The 11,654-nt window shown below is 41.2% G+C and overlaps 2 protein-coding genes across 3 annotated transcripts; both read left to right on the plus strand.

The window, feature by feature from the left end:
* Positions 1-1,128: 1,128 nt before the first annotated feature.
* On the plus strand, positions 1,129-6,296 carry LOC137139695 (aquaporin AQPAe.a). 2 transcript variants are annotated; one of them, XM_067527313.1, is made up of 6 exons: positions 1,129-1,331; positions 1,775-1,834; positions 2,286-2,447; positions 2,563-2,727; positions 4,429-4,509; positions 4,918-6,296. In XM_067527313.1, exons 1-6 carry the CDS (start codon positions 1,317-1,319, stop codon positions 5,131-5,133), a joined length of 699 nt encoding a protein of 232 aa, XP_067383414.1. In that variant the 5' UTR covers positions 1,129-1,316; the 3' UTR covers positions 5,134-6,296. The 2 variants fall into 2 exon arrangements, with proteins under 2 accessions (XP_067383414.1, XP_067383412.1); XM_067527311.1 differs by having other exon boundaries at positions 1,131-1,331; positions 1,775-1,966.
* Positions 6,297-6,757: 461 nt separating this feature from the next.
* mipb (major intrinsic protein of lens fiber b) lies at positions 6,758-11,193 on the plus strand. The gene is made up of 4 exons (XM_067527315.1): positions 6,758-9,022; positions 9,355-9,519; positions 9,620-9,700; positions 9,776-11,193. The coding sequence occupies exons 1-4, from the start codon at positions 8,663-8,665 to the stop codon at positions 9,956-9,958; spliced, it is 789 nt and encodes a 262-aa protein (XP_067383416.1). The 5' UTR covers positions 6,758-8,662; the 3' UTR covers positions 9,959-11,193.
* Positions 11,194-11,654: the final 461 nt, after the last annotated feature.

Below are 11,654 nucleotides of genomic sequence, written 5' to 3' on the forward strand. Positions count from 1 at the left end.
TTGTCATCAAATCCAATAAATCCAGTACTGTGTACCATGTCCATCATCGTAGTGGGATACCATTTGATAAATATACATGAAGAACAGCCTGAGAGAAGCGTGGTTGTGTCGGGGTACCACACGCAGAAACTGTGTGTTATAGGAACAGGTGGGGTTCACCAATCAAACCAAAGTGTCTGCACCAAATTCATGGCAGTAATACAGTAATTCATACAGTAATAATAAGATGTTTCTGTTTGGGTCAGAGTGGTGGATTTCTAATTTTCGCTTTAAAAATGCCTCAACTAGTAATGGATTTATTGTAGATCGGCTGCGGAGTTGTAGACATTTCCTACGCTAGAGAGTGTTCACAGCAGAAAGACAGTTTATGAAGCTTTGACTAAAAATGAACCAAAGTGCAGATGTTAGGCAGAAAGAAAAAAAATTTTCTGGACACAAAGGAAAAAGGGACCCTTCGACATAATTGTTACATCAGAGAACGTTGGGATCAGTTGAGAACTGACAATGAGAAACATAGAGACGTTTCCTCAGACAGGTGCAGGACTTGGCAGCACTGGGGAAAATGTATAAAAATATGTCAGTAAAGGTTGTTAGTCATCAAGGTGTAGCAAACATCAATCAACTGGACTTTTTTCTTCTTTAGCTAGAATCATTTCGCTACTCATCCAAGTAGCTTCTTCCGTCTGTAAAAAGTTGACTGGGGGACCCATTTACGTCCTCCAGGGTGGTCGTCCCCAAGGTGCTGTTGACAACCTCCAACCTGGATGACTGAGAATTTTAATAGACCTCCTGTTGAGAGGGTTTGAAAGGAAGAAAACTTGTTTACATGTTTAAAACAGTTAACATGATTAATCTTCCAGATGCAATAACAATTTCATCTTTTTTTTGTTGTTGTTGTTTGCAAACAAGACAATTCTATCTGATATACACACATCCTGGCCTATAATTTGGTCTCATTGAAACTTGGAATTCTGTCATCTGCAGCATTAAACGTTAAACGCCTTAAATTTCTTATCGTTGGGTGGAATCTGTTGGAGCAAAATCGTGAGGATATGATGTTAGAAGCTTGAGAGGGGACATTTCAAGGGTTTGTATTGACAGCTTGTTCAGTGAAAGACTAGACAGGGCCTGGGGTGAGGATGAGAAGAGAGAGACTGAAAGGGAGGAGGCTGCTCTTATCAAAGGACCTTTCAGACTCTCCAAGGTAATGAGGGATGCAACGGAGACCCTGAAGCCCTCAGACCCCAGCAGCTACATACACTGGCAGTTATACAGAACAAAACAAAACTGAGGACAACGTTGTGGTTGAGTTTGAAATGACGTGGCGTGAGGTAAGCATTGTATTTTACCACTACTACAAAGCGGGTTTCATTTTAGGACTCATTTCTGGAAGAAAAAAACACATTTGGTCAATATGCCTTGCACCAAGAAGTTGTTATGTATTTGTAACTTTAAGAGCAACCCTTTATTATTGCATTAGATAGTTATAGTTTGGCATATTTAGTACATTTTTAATTAACTTTATTAGCCATGCATTATACTTAATGAACTACTTGTTGTTGACTTGTTTGTATTAGATAATGTGAGTATTTCTAATTTCTCTTAATGTATTTGAGCCAGCTTGTGTTGTCTGTCAGTTTTTATTATTTTTAAAAGCTATGTGACTATATCAAAGTTTCAAATATTTGAGGGTGGGTGAGAATATTTTCTTGATAAATGTCCGGTAGGCTAAATATGGTCCGTCTTTTATTCCCCCCATTTCTTTGCTGTGGAGTTACGTAGTCGGCAGTTCTGGCGTGCCATCCTCGCAGAGCTGCTTGGCACCCTGATTTTGGTGAGTGCCGTGCTGGGTGCCTCTGTGCCAGGCCCTGGAGAGGTCACTGGCGGTCCCCTGTATCCAGCAGTGGCTGTGGGTGTGGTGATTGTTGCACTTGGACACTGTTTTGGAGAAATAAGCGGGGCACAGGTTAATAACTCTAGTTATATATTTATTGTAAGATTTGATTTTTGTTTTCTCTGACATGAACTTGATCATAACTCTGTTAATTTTACTAACAATGCCGTAAGAATTACTTATAGCCTTTGTTAAATAGAGTTACCAAGATTGAAACCAACCAAACTACAGGTGTCAGATAAATGTAGCAAAGTATAAAGTACATTTTGCATTGAGATATAGTATCAGTGTAGATGTACAGTGTTGCAGAAAATGAAGTTAAAGTACCTCAAATTCCTGACGCTGTGGCTGCTGGCTTAACTTTTCAAACCTTTTTGTGGTCTGTGATCAGGTGAACCCTGCAGTGACTCTGTCTTTGTTGGCCACACGGAGACTGGAGGTCCTCAGGGCACTTGTTTATATCACCGCACAGTGTTTGGGGGCCTCCTTAGGAGCCGGGGCCCTCTACCTGGCCCTACCACTGAATACCACTGCAGACCACTTTGTTAACAGGGTCAGTTCTCACCACACAATTGTGTAACCTTTTTAAAATTTGACTCTGCATCTTCTCTGAATTTACCTTGTCCTCCTCGTGCTGCACCTCTTTTTTCTTTTTTTATGTCACTCAGGTGCCTATTGAGCTGAATGCAGCCCAGGCACTGGGCATAGAAGTTTTGTGCACCTTCCAGTTGGTATTAACTGTGTTCTCAGTGGAGGACCAGCGACGGAGGGAGTGCCCAGAACCAGGAAACTTGGCCATTGGATTAGCACACACTGCTGGAGTGATGATAGGGGTAAAATGTGCTTTCATACAGATGCATGGTAGTTTACATTCTGCCTTAGTGTCAAATCATCAATTCTGTAGTTTGTTGTGAATTGATGATTTTTGCATTTATCTGGTGCTACCGATCCCCCTGTTCACAACACGGCTTCACATGGCCCAAACACTTTTCATTCGATAAGTTTAATGTAGACTTAGTATAATAAAGGTGGACATTTAGGAATCTTTTGCATTTAAAAGCTCTGAGATGGTTCCAAAGCTAAAAGCACAAGTTAACAGAACTTCCGACTTTGTAATGAATCAGTTACCTGTTACAAAAAAGTTAGTAGTAGGCGACTGTGGTGCAGGAGGGTACAGGTAGAGGTTGTCCACCAATCTCGCAGTTGTTGGTTCGATCCCCGGCTCCTCCGATCACATGCCGAAGTGTCCTTGAGCAAGACACTCAACTTAGTTGCTCCCGGTGAGCATTGGCCAGCTGCATAGCATCTCCCCCATCGCTTTTTGAGTGCGAAAGGGTGAATAAGAAGCAGTGTAAAGTGCTTTGAGTGCCAATAGGTAGAAAAGCGCTGTATAAGTGCAGACCATTTGCCTGATAATGTAATTTTAATATACTATAAGCTATACTTATACTGCATAGCAGGTTACCCTTGTTGATTTTCCTCAGCTGAAGTGAACCAGCTTTGTCACAATAGAAAACTCATGCTCAGTCCAAATATAGCTGGCAACCACACGCACTGTACTTGGCCGTGTTTGTTCCTTGTGAATTGGTAGTGGATGGAGAGTATATCCACTGGTATTCTGAGAAATATTTTGAGCTAAATAAAATGTATATAATAATATTATTAATAGCAAGAAAATGAAGACAGTCCAGAAAATATATAAATAAGTTAATAACGTCTCAAACGCTACACATAAAAAAAAATCAAAATAAGAGCTAAATCTTGAAGTGTTACAGTACATAGATATATCTGAAACCATCTCACTCAGTTCTTCACAGGACTCTAAACCAAGTGGTTAATCACCCAGATACCTGCCGCAACCAACCAGTCTGATATTGCAGATAACTATAAGTAAGTAGATAGGGCAAAAAAAAAACAATGTGATTAAGTAAAAGCAAAAAAAACCCAAAAACTCTCCAAGTTGGGGAGTGATGTGAGATTGCTGAACAAATGTATTCTATAGAAAAACAGACATTGCTGACACTGGAAGACAATATTCTTTACAGGTTTGAATTAAGTGGATCATGCTTTTGCCACTAAGATGGAAGTGAGGATATTTTGAAAAGCTTGAATGAATAATTAGGTTTACTTCATACAAAGCTCACCACAGGTCCTCAGTGCATTTACTCTGTCTTTGATTCTTCTGTCTCTTTATTAAGTCCTGGCTGGAAGGATGGGGGCTCTGTGGGGGCCACACTTTTGTATTTGTTGTCAGAATCTCTTGATGACTCTGTGTTTGGGCTCATGCTGCAGATTGAATTCCTGATCAGACTCCTCACTGACAGTCTGAACAATCTGAACATTCCAGTCTCTAAAACTTAGCACAGTCCTCCACCTATCTAGATGTCTGAATAACCTGCGGCAGCTGTTTTCTGTGAGCTTGCTCATGCTGTTATTTTCATATCTGACACCCTGATAAAAACAGATGTGTAGCGAAAAAAGAAAACTAGCTCTTGTTTCTGACTTGCTTCAATTTGTGTGTTTTTCACAACCAGGGAAGGTTCTCTGGTGCAAGTATGAATCCTGCACGTTCCCTGGGTCCAGCCATCATCACCGGCTTTTGGGAAAATCACTGGGTGAGTCTCCATGGTAACACCAATGCTGTTTTATAAATGTTAAAAATACTAAACATTAAAAAAACTACATTTCGTCAAGGTTATATAGGCATTTGCTGGGGATTATTGTTTTACACTCTACATTTTAAATAAAGCATGATGATAAGTTTTCTAATTTTTTATATGAGCTGACGCTAGTATATGCAAACATGACAGAGGCTTTTTTAGGCAGCAAATAACACATTCATTTATATTTTATTAATTTTACTCCTGGTAAATCAGGTTGTGGTTACATTGATGAAACTTCATGAAGGAAGGAGTCAATTTATTGCAGTTGTGTTTGTCTGCATTTGTTGAATAAATAATACCGTTTCTTTGGTCTTCACAGTACGTAACATTAAAAAGGATTTTCCTTTTGCTGACCTGCAGGTCTATTGGATCGGACCGGTGCTCGGTGCAGTACTGGCTGGGGTGTCTCATGAGTTTTTCTTTGCACGCAGCGCTTCTCGCCAGAAGCTCGTGGCGTGTCTGACCTGTAAGGATATTGAGATTGTGGAGACGACCAGTATGACCGGGTCCTCGTTGTCTACGGTCACACAGAACGCCATGAGAGCCAAACAGGCCAACAAACAAGAGAACAACTGAGGAAGCATGCATGAGTAAACCACACAGAAACACACATTCAGCACGGTTGTAGTGATTTTTCTGAGGACACATAGAATAGATTTTATATTACAGTCATGTACAGTAGATTTGGCATGGCAGTGGTCTGCACCACAGAAAGGGGAGAAGCTGTGCATAATCTCACACAGTTAAAAGGTAGGTTACATTAAACCTCCATAAAACTTAACTGTAATATAGAAAAGAATAGTAAAGTTGTCAGGTATCCAAAGGAGGAAAACGTGGTTTAGGCACCAGAAGTTCACCTGGCACATTTCACTGAACTATTCTTTCAGTGTCCTTCCATTAAAACCTTGCCAGCACTTTCTGAAGTTTCCAAACTAACATTTACGTTTATTACTCTTTTGCCTTTTATAACACATCTAGAAATAATTTTGTATGGCAGCTAGATTTAAATTGGTGTGAGTATGACCTTTGAGGTCTCACAGATGCCTCTCTTTAGCGTATGTAAAAGTGTGTCCAATATTGTGAGATTCAGTATTATTACTTTCACATTTGCACATCATTAGACTTTATAATAAGACTCACTGAAATCCTGCCGAAAAACATCCTCGTGTTGGCCATTTTCAGTTCTATCCAGTGTTTTTGGAGGCTTTGAAATGCTAAAGAGATCCTTGCCCTGCACTGCAGGTTCAATTATGCTCTCAATCAGTCCAACTCTCTCATGTTTGTGCCTGTTAGTGTCTGTCTCTTCTCAGAGGGTTTCTATTCACAAATCAAATGGACCTGCCTCTCTGTGATGGTTCTCTCTAATTTCAAATGAATCTAGTGAGCGAACCTCCATGTTTGGCTGCGTGACAGACATGTAGCTTTCATGAAACCTTTTTCGATATTGCACGTTGCCATGTTTGTCATGTCTAAAAACTATCCTTTTTATATATGTTAAAGAGTCAGTTCACCCAAATTACAAAAGGCCTGTGTGAGACACAGTCTATAGTTGTATTTAGCTATGAAGGTCTTCACCCCATTACATCCAGTACTTATTCAAAGTAATTTCCTTGAACTGGCCGTAATAAACAATTAATAAAATTATATGAAATATGTATAAACATTTGAGATACACTGTATTGTATGAATTCAACATTGCATGTAAAATAAAACCATGTGAACACACCAACACTGAAGTGTATATTTTTTCCAATTCATAAAGTGTAAATCATCTACACTACTCACATCCACAATACAAAGACAAATAAGATGTGTAAATGAAGCCAAAACCTATTTTACCTTTTAAAAAAAAAAAAACGCACTCATTATTTATTCTGTAAATCCACCTTTATTACAATTGCCAAATACATGTCTATACATCTCATACCTTTTAACTTTATAGCTTGTACAGCCACATTCCGAACACGAATTGAACCAAACATACATTTTCTCTGACCGTAATATCTTGTGTTAACTAATCAACATTTCCTGAATTGGAAGCACATCTCAGTTCACAGTTGTCAGACACAGAAGACTAATTTAAATTTACTGTGCAAACATACTCAAATATGCACACATTACAATTTACATTACATTACATACAACAATTTACACACTCACACACAGACACACTCACAAACACACACATACAACATGCACAATAGCTAACTGCCACAGTGCTGATAGCATTTTGCATTGTGTTTGTTCTAACATGTATAAAAGCGGGTTAAAAAGGCAAACTCAGCGTTCTGTATTCATCGACCCCCCACACTCTTCTACCCCTTTTACAGTGATGGCTCTCGACTGGTCAGCGTGATGCCCCAGTGGTGCTCAGTAAACCCACTCCCCCCACCACATCCCACTGCTGCACCCCAGTACATCTCCCTTTCCCCAGCTCCACACACAGAACATTCAGGGCTTCGGTTGTACATCCTCTTGCAACACACACAAACACACTTTCACATTGCAAAGCTCTGCTAAGTGCCTCTTAGCAGCCCCCTGTCACAACAGAAATAATGTAAATTTATACTCCTTATAACCTGCTGTGTTATGTGAAAAACTTCTAGTTCATTGCATTGTGCTCTCTGATTTTCTACACTTTGATATTATCATTGTGTCCATGTTCCCTCTTTGTATTGTTTTTTAGTAGTCAGATTCACCTCTTCTTCACCTTGTTCATGTTTCCATGTTTCCACAACATGGATCCACATGTGCAGCAGTGGCTGTGACGTCTCTGAGCTCTGAGGCAACGTCAAGTTCAGATTGAAGCGTTCATGACCCCAACCCTTATCAGTGACCAAGACTTATCTTTTCCTACTCTTAAAGTTTATTGTTATCATCAGCAGTTGTTGACAGTGTAGTTGTCTTAAAACCAGGAGCAATAAATAATGACAGCTTGGGTCCAGCATTTAGCAAAGCACATTCTTTGTTATTTGTTGCCTCTGTGCTTTAGTTTAGTTTAATATGTATTTTAGTCTTTACAGACAATGGTTTCACAGGCTCAGGCATTTTAGCGTATGGGTCAGTCGAACGCTGTTAGCTTTGGGCACTTCCGTCCGGGGCCCCATCTGCATTATCTGCACATGTATATGTATATGTGCGTATCTGTGTGTGTGTGTGTGTGTGTGTGTGTGTGTTTGTGTGCTTGCATGTGTGTGTGTCTCTGTGTGTGTTGTTTTCATGTTTTTGTGCACACGTGTCTATTGTCTATCAGCATTTGTGTCAACTGATTGTGACAGTTGTGGCATGTCAACAGCTGACAGATGCCCTTAAAGAAAACCTTCACCTCTCTGCTCCAGCTGCTCTTCATCGTCCCTGTTCCTCCTAGTTTTTCTACTTCCCCTGAGTTAAAGATACAATTATTGCTTTTGTCTCCCACTAAACATCTGTAATGGGTTTCTACTTTTTCTCAGTCTATTTTTCTTCTCAGATATTCTGCCCATCTTTTAGTCTTAGTTTATTACGGAGTGCAACAGAGGGGTTAAGTTTGTTTGATTTAGAATGTCCAGCACAACTGCCCACCCCACCCCCCTCCCCCTTTGGCTGTACATGGGGATTATGGCGTCACCTGGGGCCCCTCGGGGTGTATTATAAAGCCCCTCTCTGGCCCCCTACCCCCCGTCAGAGAGGCCAAAAGGTTCAGCGGACACTCTGTCTATCCCCCTATCTATTTCAGAAACACCCCTTAGCATTGATGCCCACCTCCTCTTGACAACTCGTCCCACCTGAGATCTCCATCCACACTCCTACATTATCTAATACCTATGTCTTTGCAACAGGTGGACAGAGGTGGCAAGCAAGAGCAGCTGAGTTGACTTTGTAAGCCCAGTTCCTGGCTTGGTTAAGACCCACAGAGCGGATTCATCGACGGTCCTAAATTCTGTTTTGTCGTTGAACTAACTCCCTGAGTGTTTTTGGTCAGCCACGTTAGCTGACTACAAAAGGGAGACCCTATTTTTGGTATTTGAAGAGGACAAAAAAGGTACACATTTACCTTTTCTAGACTCACCCTCATCTATTGTTTTAAACTCTTCTTTTGGTGGAGACCCTAAAGTAAACAGTCACCATGTGGGAGTTCCGGTCCATGAATTTTTGGCGAGCAGTCTTTGCAGAGTTCTTCGGGACCATGTTCTTTGTGTTTTTTGGCATGGGTGCTGCCCTCCGTTGGACCACTGGGTCTCACTATGTCCTTCACGTGGCCCTGTGCTTTGGGTTGGCAGCTGCCACTCTCATCCAGTCCATTGGTCATATCAGCGGTGGCCACATCAACCCTGCTGTCACCTTTGCCTACCTGATTGGTTCACAGATGTCGCTTTTCCGCGCCATTTTCTATATGGTTGCTCAGTGCCTGGGTGCTGTAGCTGGGGCCGCTGTGCTGTACGGAGTCACACCCACCAACATGAGAGGCAACATGGCATTGAACACGGTAAGGGCCCAATATGGACGTTAGAGAAAACATGTACAGCCACGTGTTTGACAAAAGGAACATCGTCGGTAATGTGATTTTTTTTTTTTAAATCCCACACGTAACTTGCAGATATTTAAGTGATGAGTTTGACAGAGGATCATTTTGGTTCACTTCATTCAGTTATGTCAATTAGTTAGTCAGTAAAACCATTGTTAAATTATCCAAGAAACAAAAAAAAATTGAATTATTAGAAGTAATATTCATCTGAAATAAAAATCAAAATACACTAATATATGTTCAACACAGCTCTAAGACCATGATTTCTTCTTCTTGTCCATCTCTGTCTGCAGTTGCAGCCTGGCATCAGCCTGGGAATGGCCACCACCGTGGAGGTCTTCCTTACCATGCAGCTTGTGGTGTGCATTTTCGCTGTCACAGATGAAAGGAGAAACGGTCGTCTGGGATCTGCTGCCCTCTCCATTGGCTTTTCTGTCACCATTGGGCATCTCATGGGGGTGAGAAATGTGAAAACACAAAGGCAGATCCACATACATACACACAGAAAAGAATACCGATTTTACCACACAGTACAGTTAAGAGTGTTTTGTTTTTCAGATGTACTACACCGGCGCTGGAATGAACCCTGCTCGGTCCTTTGCCCCTGCTGTGCTTTTCAGGAACTTCATCAACCACTGGGTAAGACCTGAAATGACTCTGAGCAAATGATTCTGAGGGCTGATAAATGCTAAAGCTAATGTCTGTTCCTGGCAGGTGTACTGGGTCGGGCCCATGATAGGAGGTGCCATGGGCGCCCTTCTGTATGATTTCATGCTGTTCCCACGCATGAGGGGTCTGTCTGAGCGCCTGGCCACACTGAAGGGTAGTCGGCCCCCCGAGGGTGAGACTCAGCAGGAGACTCGGGAGCCCATCGAGCTCAAGACACAAGCCTTATAAACCTGCCCCTGTCCCCTTCTCAGACTGGGGCTAAAGGATGAGGGACATGGCCTTGAGCTCTGCCAACCCCACCTCCACTGACCCCTTCCTTTATGCCTTAACACACCACCAAACAAAACTAACCCAAATATTCATATCTAGACTAACAGGTGATCTGATTTTCCCAGTACCACTGTAAAAACCGACACATATACAGGTTCACAACCTTCAACCTCAACGCACAACAAGACTCCTCTACCCACCCCAGTCTTCACTCGGTATTTAGAACTGGACATAGTGTTTTTGATCTATGGTAACTAGAACATGAACCATCAGCGACCCACCTCCTCCCCCACCCGCCTCCTTCTACCCTCCTGCTTTCTCCTCCTAACCAAACATTTATCTGGAATGCAAAGGAGCGCGGAAACCCTGAAATCCAGCAGAAAAGGTTTGGGTAGGCAGTTTTTAAAAAGCTGGGTAGATGTAGGGCAGGATGAGGGTGAGGTGGAGCTGTGGTATGTTATTAGAAGGGTAAGAGGGGTCTGGGGCAGGTGAGAGTGGAGTGGAGGGATGGGGATTGGGATTTAGGTAGAATAGAGAAGGCAATACTCTGGATTTGTGGTCGTTTCAAGTTGGGTTAAACCAGTAAAAATGGGCATGCTTTTCATATTCATCTGAATTTATCTTCTCTTTAGTTATTTGTTTTTTTTTTCCCATTTTGTTTTCTGCACTTCAGACACAAGATGTGGATGTATGATGCCATTAGATTTTACCAGGGTTTCACTATTTTCAATCACTACATTTTATCTGTGGGTTTGTGTTTGTGTGGATACCTCTGCAGTACATGTGTGTGTGCAAGTGTGTGCGTGAGAGTGAGCGCGTGTATGCGTGTGCCTGCCCATATGTATGAGTGTGTTTGAAAGTGAGTGTGTATATGTTTGTATGTGTGTGATCAAGATAGCAAACACAGTACTTTTTATTTCTTTTTATTTTCATTTCCCCTCTCCTGTTTCGTACCATTAACTGTGTTTATTTTGTCAGCAATTTTTAAGATACAATCATTTCTCCTCTCCTCATTGTGGTATTTGCTATAATATTCATTTTTACATAAACCATCTGCTTTTTTGTTTTGAACTAGCGCAATCCAACGGAAATGTTGTATCCCAGACTTTAACAGTAGGTCTGTTCACTGCAGTTCAGCAGTGTAAGATTAACAATGACTCTCCGTTTATTATTTGATTCTTACTGGGATCACAAGGCGTTTAAATGAAATTTGAATAATAATAAAAAATAAATAAAAAGTTATACAATGATTGGTCACTTTGTTCCTTAAAGATTTGCACTTCGGGGAGTTTGAGGGTTGCAATTAATTATTTTAGCCAGAAGATGGCGAAAATAGCATGACTCATCCAACATTAGAACTAGTGAGGGGATCTGACTTTTATACCTCAATCAATCACAAATCATAAAAGGAAACAGTTCAGAGTGGCAAGTATGCTTTCAGAGAAATTATAGGTTCCATTAGTTTAGGTAGATTGGAGATGTAGTGAAGGAGAGGTTGCTTGGGTGAAACAGCATCCATCCCACCCACAGACTATTGCTGGTATTAGATAAGAAACATGGTTAAAACTGACACATTCATTTATCTTCTACTCTCCTTAGTTCTAGTGCATCATGCTGATAAATAACAATATGACTCCACCTTCAAAACCCCAAA

Source organism: Channa argus, chromosome 13, assembly GCF_033026475.1.
Source record: "Channa argus isolate prfri chromosome 13, Channa argus male v1.0, whole genome shotgun sequence".
NCBI lineage: Eukaryota > Metazoa > Chordata > Actinopteri > Anabantiformes > Channidae > Channa > Channa argus.